The sequence below is a fragment of the Corvus moneduloides genome, chromosome 2, assembly GCF_009650955.1.
Source record: "Corvus moneduloides isolate bCorMon1 chromosome 2, bCorMon1.pri, whole genome shotgun sequence".
Taxonomy (NCBI): Eukaryota; Metazoa; Chordata; class Aves; order Passeriformes; family Corvidae; genus Corvus; species Corvus moneduloides.
In genome coordinates, this window is record NC_045477.1 from 113,213,994 (window position 1) to 113,232,183 (window position 18,190).

The 18,190-nt window shown below is 36.8% G+C and overlaps 1 protein-coding gene across 11 annotated transcripts in view; it reads right to left on the reverse strand.

Moving 5' to 3' along the window:
- Positions 1-18,190, reverse strand: part of DMD (dystrophin) — a 1,179,964-nt gene that overhangs the window by 340,035 nt on the left and 821,739 nt on the right. For all 11 annotated transcript variants that reach the window (XM_032100882.1, XM_032100878.1, XM_032100881.1 and 8 more), the window contains 2 exons: positions 5,522-5,623; positions 367-475 (listed from right to left, as the gene is read on the reverse strand). In XM_032100882.1, the coding sequence (XP_031956773.1) occupies positions 367-475; positions 5,522-5,623 (211 nt within the window). The remainder of the gene's footprint in view (positions 1-366; positions 476-5,521; positions 5,624-18,190) is intronic.

Here is an 18,190-nt window from a genome sequence, read left to right on the forward strand (position 1 = left end):
CAATTTAGAGATACTTGACCTATTACATTATTATCTTTTAATTTAAATAATTTGTCTCCCTTTGTAGTATTTCCTCCATTAGCATATGTAGAAAGTAAAAATCTCACCTCGTCATGGAATAAAAGAAAAATTACTTTGAAACGGTAATAATTTGAAAAGCATTCTGCAACCTTTTCATCAAATCACAATCTAATTTGTCTCCTGGAATACATTGCATAAAATAGAAAGGTAATGATAAAAAACCAACTTGAATGCCATAGTAGCACTTTTAAAGATGCAGAATTAATTTAGACTGTCTCCATTCATTTTCATTTTGATGTGTTCTTTGTAATTAATTTAAAAAAATACATGTTTTGAAGCACTTACAGACACCTGAAGATAGATGGCCAAATGCTGCTAACGCTGGCTTTTCCTTTAGTTGTTGAATTAAGTGGTGTATTGCCTTCCAGTCAGCATTCAAGTCTTCTATTTTTTTCTAAAATAGAAAATAACAATATATTAAATTTATACAAATTAATGTATCACAGATTCATAGAATAGCTTGGGTTGGAAGAGTCCTTAAATATTGTCTAGTTTCAAGTCCCCTCCCATCATGGGCAGGGATGCCAACCAATAGATCAGTTTGCTCAGGGGCCCATCCAATTGCAGCATTGTAATGTAAGCAAATGTAAACAAATGTAAATAAATGCAAAATAAAATAAGTTGGTTTTTTAGTCTGGTGGATCACCTGAATTAAAAAAAACCAAACAAAACAGAGAGATACCATAGTGAATTTTCACAAACGGGGGAGAGGGACAAGTAAAATCCTTTCCAGCTGCGCTACAAAAGTGTTTCCTGGTGTCAGGGCCTTAAAAGCATGTTTTCTCCTCAAAGTTTGGCAGCTGAAGCTCAGAGCTGACTTAGAACCAGCGCAGGTGCCTGACTCTGACCACAGAGAGACTTCCTGGACCAACTGCAGCCCATTCCCTTGGCCCTGCCCAGCCACCCGGGGTTGTGTTTGATTCCCCTCACAGGGCTTGATCCTGACCCTGCCAGGGACAGCACCCCAGCCTGAGAGGTCTGGCTTTTAAACTAAACTAAACTAAACTGTTACTATTAAACAAAACCTACATGAAAGTCTGGAGTGTGAATAACATCAGATAATCCTGAGAGGCATTTAGGTTTGAAAATGGTGTTTCTACCTCTCTTTTTTCCTTGCTTTAAGGACTGTAAAGAAGGATGAAGCTAATTCTATGCTGACGTGTCTAAACTCTTAAAATAAAGACAGCATTTCTTTTTAAGCTGTTCTCTGATTCTCTGCCACAAAAGCACAGAGTACTGATGCCACTCAGGAATGCTTTTAGTATTCTATGGTTTCAATCCACAGTTAGATCTACAGTCGAAATCACAATCCAGCCTTGATAGAAATAGGATGCCTATTAAGAAAAGTACTTTAATTACCTAGAGTCTAAGATGACAGAGGTCAATAGTAGAGGGGTGGAGAACAATGCTCATTAAATTGATGTATGTACCCACACACACACACAGACTCTGAGATAGTAGGGAAGCTTTAGATATCAGGAAAAGATTTTTCACCTGGAGGGTGGTTGGGCACTGGACCAGGCTCCCCAGGGAAGTGTCATAGCTCCAAGCCTGTCTGAGTTCAAGAAGTGTTTGGATAACTTTCTCAGGCACATGGGGTGATTCTGGGGCTGTCCCATGCAGGGTCTGGAGTTTGACTCTATTCCATGATTCTAATACTGGTCCTTGCCATGAGTAGTTACTTGATCATTCTTACATATATGAGCCAGAGATTTCTTCCCAGCAATGACAAAACATAAAACATGCCTACCACACAGGTTAGAGTGGGTTGTCTGGGGCAACAGCTACACCACTAATAAGAGAGCAACCAGTTCTAAACCCTTCTATCAAAATTACGGTTTGATCTTGTATCTGGCATAAAATAACATGCATACATTAAAATGTTAGCTTCTTTGAGCACAACAATTTTGCTGTAATTGCAACTCTAGCACTTTGGTGACAAGCATGAAGATCCAAATCTGGTGCACTTAGAACAAATTTTATAGATTTTCCTTAAATGTCAGCACTGGAGCAATTTAAGTGATGTTAACATCCTTACGTGAACTAATCTCACTGACAGCACTAAAATTAGATATGAATATTTAGAGAGACAAATGTAGTCTTTTAAATGCAAGACTGAGGACAATGAAAATAAATTCCTCACTACTTACTTCTCACACACCAGAGAAAAAGATAAATTGAGTGCTGTCTTAAGGAACCACAGCTTTCACTGGCACAGAAATCCTTTCCTGAATAAACTGTTCTGATTAAGTGCTGTTAATCATGAGATTGGGGCTTACATTCTTTCTATTGCCACTGACACCAGCAGTAACCTCTCCCTCCCTCACCTTCAAAAGCTTTACAGAAATGCATTTCAAAAGCATGAAATCCATTTTATAAAAGTGAATAGGTCTGATTATTAAAGTGCTAGTGCTTAAAGGATCACACATCTCATCCCATTCTTGACTCTTGAATCAGCACATACAAGGATTTCATTTGCCAACAAAAATGTTTTTACAGTCTTGCATTGAAAAATTCTATTTTAGTATGCTTGGTGACGGTGTGAAAATATACTTATTTCAGTGACATAACTATGAGATAAGATTAAGTACGTGTCAATATAAATCCATGGGATTTAATTTACATTCAAAATACTATAATGGGAATATATTATAAAGGTAGCAAAGATAAGCAGCTAAACATTAGGAAATGCCAGAATAATTTTAACTATGAACATTATTTCAGATAAAATGCACATAAATTGCAGGGATATCTCTAATTTTCTGGCACATACCGCTTTTGAGCACAGGAAAGGTTTGTGGTGAGAATAAGTCAATAGGACCTCTACTTCATTTATTGAAAAGAATGGGAAGATTTGTGGTGAATTAAGGAAATAAATGGAGGGAAAAAAGCAAAGCTGCCTCAGACAGCTAAATAATCTACAAATTTGTCAAGCAATGCTATGCAAGTAATTAATGCTTTTAAAGAGGGCATATAACTTTATCTTTTTTTCTGTGCCACACACTAAACAAGAACTATGAGTCTAAGTATTGAACTGCTGCTTGCACTGTGAGTGATGTCCATATCCTGAACTGAATTAAGCAGGGTTCAGCCTAAACCAAGGGCACCAAAGCAGCTCTAATTCAAGAATTTTCTAAAATTTTGAGTTCTTAACTTTGCAAACTTGCTAACATCTTTCCAAAACCATCTTAATCTGAGTAAAAATTTTTTGCTTCCACCAAATACCTTTTATATAGAAAATTATTTTGATGTTAATCAAAAAGTCTATGTTGAAACATATAAATAGCTGACTCTGCTGAAAGTAACTCAGGAAGAATGATGACTTAAGGAAACCTACCTACAGCATCAAGAAAGCTGTTCAGCAGTCTTGACAGCATATAACCACTGCTTTATGACTTAATGTATGAGACAGACATTGAACCAGAAATTAACACCACAGGTTGTGCAATTAAATGAAACTACAGAATGTAATGAAACAAGTAAAAGGCAAAGTGGGACTAAAAATTAAATATGCACCACTCCACAAGCTACAAATTTCCTCACAGATATGTTTTATAATATCATTGTAAAAACTACAACTCAAGGAACATTATAAGCTTTAAAAGAGTAATCATTTTCTAGTAAATCTGGTAAAAATTGGCAAGTTTCAGTCTTTGATGTGAACACTTAAAATATATGGACACAGCCTATACTTCTGTGTCAGAATCTTCAGCTAAACAGAGTAATTTCAACATCATTTATACTTCTGTCATTCTTATGTAAAACAAGTACTAGTTCTTCCTCTTGAAAATGGCAGCATTGGTCCTGCAATTCTTTATAGGTAATTAAAAAATCTAGAAAGCCAAACCCTATAGTTTTCTGTTTGAGTACTCTCCTTGTTAAAACATGGAATAAGATCCCCAAAGATGCAGCTGAAGTCACACAAAATGAGTAAATGCAGTTATTGTGGAGTGATTCTTGTTCCATCATCCATTCAGTGTGTAGATGACATTTCAGTTCCCAACAAAAATAGGGCTTTATTAGCCAGGGAAAACATCCAACAGTCTTGCTTCTGCCCACTCAAGTGACCTTGAGTTTACCTCTTCTAGCATTTTATCATGTTTACGAGAACTGATCATTAAAAATGCACATATACCAAAGGGGATAATAACTCTCAAGCATTTCTGTTCAGGAAAGAAGATGAGAAACCAAATCATTCTTAAACATGTATTAATTTCTAAAGTGACTATCAGTTTATCCATGTGTTCCTGTGAATGGAGATCTGCCGGTGGGATTTACAAGTAATTCGGAGGAAATTTTGTAAAGGTAGGAAAATAATACTTCCTATTATTATAGGAAAATAATAGTATATTAGAAAATAAATAAATAATACTATTTAGTCAACTATAGTGAACTATATAGAAAAACAAGAAATTCACTGTGGAGATCACCTATAGACAACTTTGTGAAGAAAGCCTTTTTCTCCCAGTTCTGGTTTTGGAGTGCTGTACATTTTGAAAAGCTCTAAATACAAAGTTTACAATCTCTGCCCAGTCAGAAGCAATTGTAATAGATACTTAGTGTAATCAATAAGCCACTATTACTGTTTCTGGGAACTCTTAATCATCACGTTTACAGATACTTAATTAGCAGTTATAAAACTAGAAACCAGAACAAGCTCTGGTTGCATGGTATTTGCCTCACTAGTTTGGTCTCCTGCTCAAAAAGCAGCTGAACCAGACATGAGAGGATGGCTGCTGATGACTTCAAGATTCCACAGGATAGAAAATTACACTCTAGTCTCAATGAAGGTCCACATAGTCTTTGGGAACAGTGTGTAAAATAACCCCTTATAACTGATTTATAAGCTGAGGGAGCAGATTCTACAGTACATTTTTTCTAAAAGAGAAGTGCTGGGAGGCATAGCTTTCCTAACAATGTGTCCTCTGCTCCAAAACAGCATCAAGTCAGTCATTCTAGATAAAATTTGGCAGAGAAATTGAGTGGGAAAATTCTATGTTGTCATGTGTTCTTTCCTTCAAAATGAAAAAAAAAAATAAAGCAAAGTACTCTCTTTATGACTTGACTCTTACTTTTTCTAGAAAATTTGCTCATTTTTTATTATTTGACAAAATTTCTGAGATTTTAAATAAAGGAGTTTTAAAACATGTTATGTGTTGCCATTAATAACACATCAAAAATTACATTTACTTTCAGTGTGAATTACTCTTGAATGAGTAGAACAACCTTAATGTGAAAAACAATATCCCCATCAAAATATGCAAAAATTTTTAGCTGGGAACATTACATTTTCCCTGACTATGCCATCACAGAACAGAGCAAATGCCATTTGCCAGGTTCTTTTATTGATTTTAAACAGAGCACATCAAGGACAAGTGTACAACAGGGGAAGCATAACCTATTACACAGTAATGGATATTGCTAAAGGTTGCTTCATTACCTTTACTGGATGAGTAGCTGGTTTTTCCTTATATAAATGACACCCTTTAGACAAAACCTCTTCCACATTCGGCTGTTTAGCTTGCACTGCTGCTTCAGTTTCCTAAAAAATAAAAACACAGGCAGTCTAGATTAACCATAGCATAAGCAATAAGACTGAATAGTCCTAAAGCTCAATGGGAAACTGTAAAACACCAGTAGACAAGTTTCTGCTCAGAATTGGTGTGGGGGTAAACACAAGGATAGTAGCAGCTAAGGACAAAGAAGATCACCAGAAAAAAACAAAAGCAAAGTGGGATGGAAAAGAGTAATGCTACCAAAATAAACAGTTGTAGGTCACTTAATCTTGAAGGTTTCAATAAAATGAATAAAAAGCTAACACAAATTCATAGTAAGAAAGACAGGCATGAGAAATCGCATTTAAGCAGCTCTGTTGTTTTGTCTGTTTTACACTACCAGCTGATGAAAAGTGCACTGGTTAACATTTTGTTCATACACTACGTGGCATCAAAACTGTCTAATGAGATGCCAAAACGATACTGAGTTTAGGAAGATTAAAAATTTCAAAAGAAGACTGCAATTGTGAGTATTAAGCTAGCACTTATGTAGTAAAACACTTACAGAAAAGAATTAAAAAGAAAAGCACAGTAGCAGTGACAGTTCCTAAACGTACAGGAAGGAACTACCATTAGCAACACCCTACTGAATTAACAACAGCATATTCTCTAGTAATTTCCTTTTTAATCTGGAAAGGCATAATCCATGTGCTAACATAAGGAAATTCCAAGCAACCTTTCCCAACATACAGCAGCTTCATTTTGCCAGGCACTGACCATATAAATAATGGGCAAAGCTCTACAATTAAAATAAAATAAAAAAACCCCAAAAATCCAAACTTACCGAAAATTGTAAAAGAAAAGATAAACTACATCTGGAGTTCCAAGATTCATAGTTTATTTCTTTTTTTCTTCTAGTAATATGAGCAAAATAATATCTGAGTTATCAAAATGAATTGGTTGGGTATTTTTTTCCCCCCTTTCTTCACCCACCTACTTTATAGGTTGATTATCTTGTCCTAATCAGTATTGCTGACTATCCACTGACTCTCCAATTTAATTTTCTGTCCACATTCTCAGTTATCATAAATGTGACAGCAGACAAGATTGTGTGCCAGGTATGTCACTATCTGAACTAACACATAATTTTGTTGGTGGAAATCTGTTCTTTTTACTGCAATAAACCTGCTGAAGTCTGTGCAATTTTAAGTCCCAAAAAGGGACAATTTTGCTCCTATGTTTCAACTCAACAGGTAAAGTATGTCTACAGTGTTCTCTGAAACTTTACTTGCAAAACTTTATGGACAATCAGTAAAAATAAAGGCTTAGTAAATTCAATGCCATCTTTCATTTTTCTTTTCAGATACTGTTGGTCAACAACAAACGAATTGAATTAAACCTTGTCTGATTTCTTGCAATGATATTTGAAATATGTTTCAATTTCATTGTGTTTTATTAGGCATTTCAATGTTAATGAAATATAACTGTAAGGATTCTTAGAGAATGAACACTGAAAAACAATGCACAGCAAAATTGGGATATTGAGGGGGGTGAGAGTTTATTAACCTTTTGATGAAACCCTCATTAAAGTCTTATTTTCTTTCTGTTTCAATACTGGGTTAGCTTTCTACTTCCCTATTCAGCACATAAAAAAAAATAATAACCAAGGAGTGTTAATGAAGACGTAATTTTCTCCCAATCTTAATGAAAGCTAGGCATTTTAATAATTGTTATTTAGCTCTCATGTCATTGTTTGTTTGGGGGTTTTGGGGTTTTTTCTTAAACTAAGCCATAGGCAGTATTCAGCCAATATTTTCTGTCATGTTATTCTACATGTCTCAAATACTCATCTTCTTCTATGACAGCATCAGTTATCACAACAAATTTTGTAGCAAGAAAATCACATTACAACTCCCTGTGGAGTCTAAGAATACCAAGACCACTGTGGATGTGCCTATGCTGCAGCATGAATGTGCCTTTGAAGTGGATTTCTCCATCTTCCCCCCCTTACTGGACTTTGTTTTCCACCATGGACTGGTCTAGGAGTACAGACACCATTTTCTTTCAGGCTGTAACCAGTGTGGCAGGTGTAATGTATTGAGTTGTTAAGTCACTGTTTCCTTCTGCTCTACAATTTTCTGGAGTTACATGAACTAACCTTGTGTAGTCTGATCTTTCAAATTCAGTGGCCTTGACCTAAACCAAAATGCATAGTGCAAGCCTATCCAATACAGCATGATGCTTACTTTGAGATATGTGTGGGGATAAGAATAGAGGTAAGAGTACAGGGAAAAAAGAGGTTCTCAATATCTTGGCATTCATTTGGACACTGCTGAAATTAACAGGTATCTTATTTGTCAGAGCAGCAAAAACTTTCTTTGATTGTCGCCCAGTAATCCCAACATAAATTAAAAACATAACAAAATTATTTTTTAAATAAGTGCACATCTGGCATAAAGTTGCTGTAGTAACTTTGAGGGAGCCCTTTGCCCAGTTCTTTGCTTGATGGGAGAGCCCCTTGATGAATTCTGCCCAGTGAGCAAGTTTCCAGCAATTTCAAATCCATTTGCTAGGTGACACCCTATTAAAAGGGTTGACAGGCAAGAAAGTAGTTACAGGACTCTGCTCCATCACTTAATTCCCTAAGAGAAGAAAATGGTAATGACCACAATATAGCCTCCAATGATTTGCACACAAAAAAGACCACAGTTATTATCTAGGCTGTGCAGGATCCAGGAGAAGAGCATATTCCCAGAGCAGAGCATGACCTCTGATCTTCATCATGCAGGACAGGCTACTGCTGAAGCTAATAGGAAATGTAGATCCTCATGCCCATCAGTTTTAAGAGAATATCAAAGTCATATTTTTTTTTAAGTCCTGATCAAGTCCTTATCCCCACTCACTTTGCTTGCTGTGGGAGGATGCAGAGCTGTCTCTGGGAGACAGAGCTGACTGCTGGAATTGCACAATTTATGAACTGCCTGGGAAAGCAATCGTAATGCTACTTCTGCGCTGGGTGATGAATATGCTAATTAAACTTTTCACACATATGGCAAATCAAAATACATCATCACTGGAAACTGCTGTTTCTCAAACATGTATAAACAACAAGAATCAGAGGCTACCTTTTTTCCATGACGCACTATCTATGAGTTTTCTGTGGTGTTAAAGTAGTGCATCCAAACTGATGAAAGCCTGCTGCTGAATAAGCCACATTGGCTTCTGCATTTCCAACAACATGTCAATTCAACCTGCTGAACAAAGTTACAGGCTGAAAAAGTGGCAAGGACTTGTCTACAGCCCCATCTGGACTATGAAAGTCTGTTGATATAGCCCAGAACTTAGAAAATTCATATTCCCTAGCTGAAACCAATATATTGACTAAACCTCTGGTGTGTATGCCAATGGAAGACAAAGTTTGATGGCGTGGCATATGTTATTTCAAGAGATGGTAACTATCCTAGCAGACACAGACAGGCTGTTTGACATATGCTGCACATATATTAGAAGGTCCAGTCAACTACCTATAAATATATCAGCAGCATTTTCAACTGAGTGTTGGTCTATATTAAGAATCACAAGCACTGATTCACCTTCTCTGGTAACACTGGCAACACTTTTGGGATCAATTTCCCCATGAGCTTATATCCTTTGGACATATTCTGCAGGGACAGTAGGAGAAGCTCAGGGTAATTAACCTGCATCTTCATGGTGAAATACAATGCAAAAATGGAATCTTAATTACAGCCTCAAATAAAAAAATAAAACTTTGAAATTAATACAGTGAGTTGTTTCAAAACCTCTTGTTGTTTCAAGTTTTTTCATGACCTCATTTTAGCAAGACAGTATGTTCAATGAAAATTAAAGAAGAGAATTTATTCACAGGAAAAGAGAACTAAGCAATTTCCCTTTACTGATCAAGACAAGGCAGTGATGTGTAACAAGCAAATACAATAAATCTAAAATCTAAAACTATTTGAATGCTTTTAATTTCAAACAAACTTTTCTGAAACAACCAGCTATAAATCCCTACATATATTTAACTTGATAATGGAAAACTTCATTTAAATATGCTTCTCTTGTAGATGTAGAAGAGTGCAACTTGTAATGAGAATTCTTGGAGGTGGATCTTCTTATTCATGCACATAGAATCATTAAGGTTGGAAAAGACCTCCATGACGAAGTCCAGCCTTTGGCTTACCACCATGTCAGCAAAACCATAGAACGAAGTGCTTGGAACTTGAACATCTTGAGCACTTCCAGGAATGGTGACTCCACCACTTCCCTTGGCAGCCACTTCCCTGGGGCAGCATATCCATCCCTAACTCATTCAGTGAAAAAATTCTTCCTAATGTCCAGCTTGAACCTCCCCTGGCTCATCTTGAGACCATTTCCTCTTGTCCTGTCACTGGTTGCATGGGAGAAGAGACAGACCCTCACCTGGGTACAGCCTCCTTTCAGGTAGTTTGAGAGAGTGGTAAGGTTTTCCCTGAGCCTCTTTTTCTCCAGGCTAAGCCACTGCAGCTACCTCAGCTGCTCCTCGTCAGACTGGTGTTCCAGACCCTTCCCCCACTCCACTGCCCTTCTCTGGACTCACTTCAGCGCCTCAGTGTCTCTCTTGAAGTGAGAGGCCCGGACCTGAACAAACGATTTGAGGTGTGGCCTTACCAGTGTCGAGTACAGGGGGACAATCACTGCCCTGGTCCTGTTGGCCACACTATTGCTGGTACAGGACAGGATGCCAAAGGCTATCCATGCTGACTCTTGTTCAGCTGCTGTTGACCAGCACCCCCAGGTCCTTTACCTCCAGTCACATTTCCAACCATTCTTCCCCCAGCCTGGCCCTGTTGACACTCAAAAAACTGGCCTCAGCCCATCACTCCAGCTTGTCCAGATCCCTCTGAAGAGCCTTCCTGCCCTCCAGAAGATCAACACTCCTCCCCAACTTGATGTTGTCTGCAAATTGCAAACATTTCACCCTTTTAGAGAAGTGAATTCCATCTTTCTCCAATAGGGCTGGTACCGTATGAACTATCCCATGATCAAAAAGGCCAACATTTCCTCAATGACAACAATCTTTAAGCTATGTATTGATCATGGGTTCTCCTGGACCTTTCAGCATTCTTACCTGCTACCAAAGGGATTTAGGAAAACCACCTGTGTTCCTGTCCCTTCAACCAGTCATGCCAGTACCCTGCAGTCCTTTTTGATTGCCCTAGAACTTGTCACTGCTGACTTGGACAACCAGAAGTGGGTAATAATCAGAGGGCCAAATCACTCCAGGGAGTCTCTTAATAATGCCTCTTATCTGGACTCCAGGGAGGCAGAAGACTTCCCTGTGGGATGGATCCAGTTTGTACACAGGGCCCTCAGTTCCCCTTGGAAGGAGTCACCTACAACATTATGCTTTTTTATTAACGGCTGCAAATGTGAAATTTCAGCAAGGTTCATTGAAACATTCACACCTATCTTTCAAGTTACTATTCCCACACATTAAGGAAAAAGCTATAAATAAGTGGTGAGGTTCTGAGTGCCTCATTTTTTCCTCACATGCAAAAAAAAAATAAAAGGGCAGTAAATAGAAAACATGAATATATTCTCATTTTCAAGAATTCTGGTTCCAAAAAAGTCACCTCATTTTTTCCTTTGACTCAGCTCCGCACATTCCCATTTATGGAGCAGGATAACAAGCTAAACCACCACAAAGAAGAATGGTCAGAGTAGACTTAATTAAAATACATCAAATACATCAAAGTTCAGCTATACCACAGTAAGCATCAGATCTTGATGGCAGGCCAGATAGTACAGTCAACGGCATTCTTGCGAGTCACTTTAGATATTTATACAACATTGCTAGAATACATCCAAGATATGCTATTAACAGTTCTGTGGCCATCTTGAGTTGGAACCTAATCCACTGGGGAAAAAATGCAGTTGCCAGTATTTAAACTTCCTGAATAAAGACTTCAATCAATTTGGATAAAATTCAAGGAAAGGCAAGCTCTTACCGTTGTTCTTTTTTACATAACAGATGAAATGGTTTGATAACTCTCTGAATATTTTACTTATCTCTATATAGAAATAAAACACTTTGTGAACATCTGAATTACAGAATTTAAATACACATTCCTGTCTTAGGGATTTATGAAATATAGTTCAAAATAACACTCTGAAGTAATTCAATTTAAAGACCATTCCATTAGTGCCTAAGTCAAAGCTTAGCATAAAATCGGTTTATCACTAAAATTAATCTGTAACTAGTGGACAAACAATTTTATGCACCTGCCTCTAAAAATGACATTTTAATGAGTAAATAAAGTAATCATTCTTTTCCCTGTTATATTAACTGACTGATCTTTTAAATGTGTGAGAATAAAATTTGATCCCAAGCCCATGCTAGAAGCTATCTTAATGCAGAAAAGAATACTGTGAGATACATTCAGCTTTTTAAAGTAAAGTATGCAAACAAAAGACATCTGATTTTAATGAGAGTCTGGAAAGTTGATACAATTATAACTCTTGAACAATGTAGAAAATTTTTGAAATATTATGGAGCAGGAACAATCCTTACACAGAAAAGAGCAGTACATGAATTATTTCTTTCTTCTAAAAGTGCAATTTTAGAGTTCATAACTCCTTTGTAAACCTACGAGTGCAGCCTTTTTGCAGTTTGTAAAATATGCCAACACAATGTCTTTTAAAACTTGGTGTGTTTTTTATCATTCTGCTCCCTGCAATATGTCTTATTCCCGGTACTGGAAAAGAGAAGGAAAGAAAAGAACAAGGAAATCCTCCACAAAAAAAATGGAACTAAGATCTCAAAATTTAAGCCATGCAAAGCACCTGAAATTGCAAACCCTACAACTCTCCAGAGTGAAATTATGTTTTATCCAAAGCATGTTTTCCTGTTGGCTAACAGAAATTTGTGAGCTTCTTCTGTATTTCTAGAGGAGATGAAATATAGTAATTTTTCCCCACACAGAGAAATCACTATCTATCCATTGCAGCTGTCTGTCCCGAAAAGGAAATTTCCTGGAGGTACTGAAGATAGATGAAATTATTAGCTGTAAAGACATGACCTGCAGATATGGTATATGAAAAGAATTTGGCTATGGTGGTCATATACCGATAAAGCACAGTTAATCATCCAGTTGGACTGTGAAATAGTGCAGTAAGAAGAATTCTTTGAGATTGGATGTGATTCAGACTATTTCATTTTGAGACTGGACAGGACACAGGATGAAAGCTGCTTCTGTTCCACCAGGACTACAGATCCTTTCTGATTTCCAGCACACAATGTAAAAGAGATAATAACAAACCCAAGAGAACTGACAAAGAAGGAAATTTGGCAGAAAAATAAAATGAGAAATTCTTGCATGAAAATAAGGGAAGTTCCAATAATTTTACTAGCCCTCTCTTAGTATTCTGTGCTCTTAGATGTTAAAGAATAGCAGTTTTGGAGGAAGAAAAGTTATTTAGATTGACACAGTAGCAGAAATGGAGTACACCACAAACACCTTGACTGGTAAGTGAAATTTGGTGGTAAATATAGAAATATTGAGCCATGAAAATTGTTTATTTCTTTTTGTAAACAGGAAAGAGAAATCAGAATTTATTCTCTCTTATTGAATAAGTAATTAAGTTTTATTCAATAAACTGATTTTAAAATAATTAAAATTGTGAGGGAAGCATTAACATATTTATTTATTTTACCATCAAATTTTTGGTTGCTTATTATTCTCTTTCTTAGTCAGAGCTTACATGCAAATCTTCATTCTCTTTTCAAGTTTAGTAAAAAAATCATTTTCAGAGGAGTTTCTGGCTACAAAAGAGAATAAGAAAAGTAATCGAAATCAAAACCTGTTACTGGTCTAGCACTTGATTGTAACATGTTTTTAGATATGCCCATCTTATGGTATTAGTCTTTCATAAATAATTTTAAAAGAATGGGCATGAGAATGTATTTCTACCACTTGTCTTCCAGCAGTTACAGTGCCATAGTTCACTGGAAGGAATGGCAAAGACTGCTCCAGTACATTGCTTCAACAGCAGAAGTGGAGGTAGATTCCAGTAAATACACTTTATGTTCTTGTAGTATGGAAAGAATGCTGTTTGCTCATTTTCAACTGCTTAGTTTGCAAACGCAAATGGAAAAGTTATAGCCACACTCTGAGTGGTGGCACCTTTTATTTTAATTTCCATAAATAAGTATGTTATTGGAAGTTGATCCTTTTAGAATCTCAACCATTGATTTCATGCTGAAAAAAGAAATTTCTTATTACAAAGAATGAAAAGAACTAGTAAGCAAATGCTATTCAGCAGGGCCCAGGTTTACAAGGGTGTATTGGGCATAGCTGGGATGAGCTTAACGTTCCTCACAGCAGCCTGGATGGCACTGTGTTTTGCATTTGCAATGAAAACAGTGCTGATAATGCAGGCATCTTTTCGCTGTTGCTGAGTAGCACTTACACACCATCAAGGCCTTCTCTGTTTCTCATGGTGCCCCACCAGCAACAGGCTGGAGGTGCACAATAAATTGGGAGGGGACACAGTGGGAACAGCTGAGCCCAACTGACCAAAGGGATATCCCAGACTATATGACCCAATGCTTAGTAATAACAGCTGTGGGGAAGGATGAGGGGGACATCTGGACTAAAAGAGTTTGTCTTTCCCAGTAACCGTTACTTGTGAACGAGCCCAGCTTTCCTGGAAATGGTTGAACACCTGCCTACCCTTGGGAACTGGTGAATGAATTCCTTCTTTGCTTTGCTGCATGGGCAGGCTTTTTTCTACCTGTTAAACTGTCTTTATCTCAACCCAGCAGTTTTCTTCACCTTTGCCCTTCTGGTTCTTTCCCCCACCCCACTAGGAAGGTGGGGGCAGGGGGGTATGCAAACAGCTGTGTGGGGCTGAGCTGCCTGCCATCATTAACCCCCCACAATAGGTTAGAAAGTATTCCCACCTGACCTGCCAAGCATCTTGAAATGCAAAATTTTTCCAGTGAAATGCATTGACTCTCTTTACAAGAACATCTCACAAGAGTTAAGCTTTACAGCACTGTACCCAATGTCAAAGCTGCCTTTACTTGGAAGTTTAGCACAAAATCTGCAACAGGATTGAGTGATTTTCATATTATCACTAACTTTAGTGTGAGAAAGAACTAAGATCACTTTAGGCATACATTTTTATTTTTACTTCAATCAGCAAGTAAAAAATAAACCAATTCTTACTCAAATATTAGCCATATCAAACATATGAGTATCTATCAGATACCAAAAATTCGTATAATTTCCAATGTACAAAAAACTATGAAGATATACACTGCCTGTTTCTAATATTTATTACATAGCAATCAATTCAAAGCAAAGGAAGCCAAAGGTAGTAGGACCTTGTGCAGCTGTAAGTGTTAATTTGAATGGGCTCCTCTTCAGATTCCAGTATTTTAAACTGCTTGTGATCAGTAGAGAAAAATATACAATCTTACAAAATAGTTACTGTTTCATAAATAATGTGCTATTACCGAGAGCAATAACATCCAAGACCTTTAAAGAAGTGTGTTTTGAAGAGATAGAATGTTTTCTGTTAAGAAAAGAGCATATAAAAAAGATGGTTAGAATGTCAGAAAACTGTTTTGGTGAATAGGAGAGGAAATTTCCCATCTCAGAAAACCTAACAACACTGAAGCAAGCTCTAGTTTTGGCAGTGACTTCAGCAGAGCAGGTAAACTGCCCTGTCATTTCTCTAAGTTTGCTCTTGTATTTGTTTGCTTATATTAAGCACACTTTGAAGAGTACCTGAGCTGTTATCAATAGTACAAGGAGGAAGCCAAAAAACAAAGCTGAGGTACAAGCTCACTAACTTCTAACCAGCTCACGCACACTTCTAAGAAGCTTACACTTTCAACAATGAAATCACATCTTGATTTATTACCCATTATTTCCTAGAAAAATACTACTACCCATCAAATACGTGATCACCTTTCAAAAATCTTTACTCTCCTGAGATGCTGGGACACAGCATTTGCAATCCATCCTTAAAGCTGCAAAGTCTGTTACAGATTAAATTTACAAGGATTATCATTGGGAAAATTTTGCCACATATTCACAATCCACCTGCAGTTAATATTGTTTAATATCCTTGCAACTGGAAAAGATCTCTTTAGAAGAGATTTGGACACAGACTGTTTAAAATTTAAATGCTCAGAGCTCACAAACAAAACATTGAGCAGGTTGCACCTCAAAGTCCCGTAAGAAAATTTCTGGGAAGAGTAATAACTGATTTAGACACAAGATATCAAGCTATAGGTTCTGTGAATTGACTGACGTGTACTGCAAGTCTGAATAGTGAATTAAAAATAGGAGTAGTTTAAATAAAGTTTAAATTTCATCATCAGAAGTTTTCCCAGTGCAGCTTTTTGCCAAATCAGGTGTTGATGCCAAAATACAATGAGACAGATCTCTGAGGTACATATTCCTAATGTGCTCTTAAAGACAAACTACACTACCTCTTCTTGTATATAAAAACTATTCCTTTAAAATTATGTTAGCAAAATGAAAACATAAAAGAGTCAGTAAAGTGTTAAAATCTGACTTATCTGGGCCTAGATTGTCAAGAAAAACTGACAAATGATGACTGATGGAAGGAAAAATACAGCAAAGTCCAGTTGGCATTTTCATTCTCTCCTGAGGGTGAATTTTCTTTTCTTTATCTAGAATTAGGTTTGCTACTCTTCAGCCATGCTCTTCTCTTCTGTTCTAACTTAAGGTTGTCAAGTATATAATGAAGTGATTGACAAGAGTTGACAGCCTTCTTATTGTCATTCAAAGTTATCAAGGACAAAATCCAAATAAATGTTATTTTTTAAAAAGAAAGAGTTATTCATTTTTTGTTAAGGATGGCCAGCTTTTATCTGCCAAAAATAAACATAATATGGTATTTTAAATATGACAAGTGACCACCACAGACGGTAAACAGATATAAATTCTACACGGAGAGAGAGTTTGAAGCAGTATAATCAAAAATCAAAGCTGTATAAGCCTTGGAAAAGGACTCAAGTGTAGAGGAGTACAGAAGGAGTGAGTGATGACCCAGAGGTAAGGAGGGAGTAAAGGGGAAAGATTGGGAAACTGAGTAAGCAAGGACGAAGGACCATTGAGATTGCAAGAGTATTTGGAGTCAAAGGTGGCTGGAAAATATAAAGTGGTTTGTTATATTGTCTGGAGAAGATGACTTGAAAAGGTCAGCAGGGTTTTCAGTGAGCTAGCAGTAGAAACATTAATTTCTGCATTCTGTCAACTCACTTCCTATCCAGAAGTGTCATTTCTCCACCCATTCCTAAATGAGACTTGCATTTCTCTCCACCCTTTCCGTATCCTCATCATCTATAATAACCTAAATCTGTCACAATCACCCTGGAAAACTGTTTTCCAGGGGAAACGGCAGTGCTGAAACAAAGACCTAAAAGAATTCCCAGAAAGTGTAGTTTTAACCTCTTCTTATGGTTAGAAGGAGATATGATAAGGCTTTTAACAGGTAGGAGGTGGAGGAGCAGGCACTACTACCTCCCTCTTTTCCTCCAGGCCCTCTCCCCATATCCTTCCTTCCATCCCACACATCCTGAGCTCTCCTGAAGAGGTAAGGAGCACCAGCTGCAGACATTTACAGAACATGAAGGATAGGGCTGTCTCTTCAGGTTGGAATAGAGCATCTTCAGTTCCTCTTTTAACAGCAGGGAACTGGAATCAAACTGAGCATCCCAGGCCATTTCATCCTAAAAAGGGTAAATCATTGCAATGGCAAAGAATTTGCAAAAGTATTACATTTAAATGAGCCCCACATTAATTTATGCAGTGGTAATATGCATATTATTAAAATAAAATATGGAAATGCAAAAGAAGAAAACCTAAACACTGTTTACTTGATGTATTCTTTTCCACACTGTGCAGCTTGTTCAACCAGACAGAGAGGAATATGGAATAAAGTTGAGTAAATATTTGTATTTTCATTTCCTTATAAGAAGTTTTCTGTGTACTTTTTACATTTGCTGCCACTGACCAAAAAAAAAAAAAAATCAGAGGATAAAAACTGCTGTTTTATGTACACTTTGACCCAAACTAGTAAATGGACTTTTACACTAATTTACAATTAATTCTATGATCACAAAAGGTTTATTTTGAGAATGTAATAGACAACTAAGAAGGTAAAACAGCATTTAAAATATAGAATATACAGAGTATAGAATTCTTCCTTTGTTTTCTGGACTACCACTAGTCAAACCTCAAAATTAAAGTACACCAATCCTTGGCAAGATAAGAGTATGTTCCAGGGCTCTTTTAAACACTAAAAATATTACTGGTCAATTCCTTCCGCAGCATTTCTTTTCTTTCAAAATTTTGTATTTGAAGTAAGAATTCACTAAATAAAGTTTCACTGCCTCAGAAACTTAGAATGATTTAGATGGAAAAAAATAATTGAAAATGTTATTAAATGAAGATTGCTATCAGTAATGAAAGCTATCAGAGGTACTAGATACTTCTTTTCTAGGTTAACTAAGGTGTTTCTGGACTGCAGTACTGGAGAGCAAAAGAAAACAATAAGTTTTATAATGCTAATTG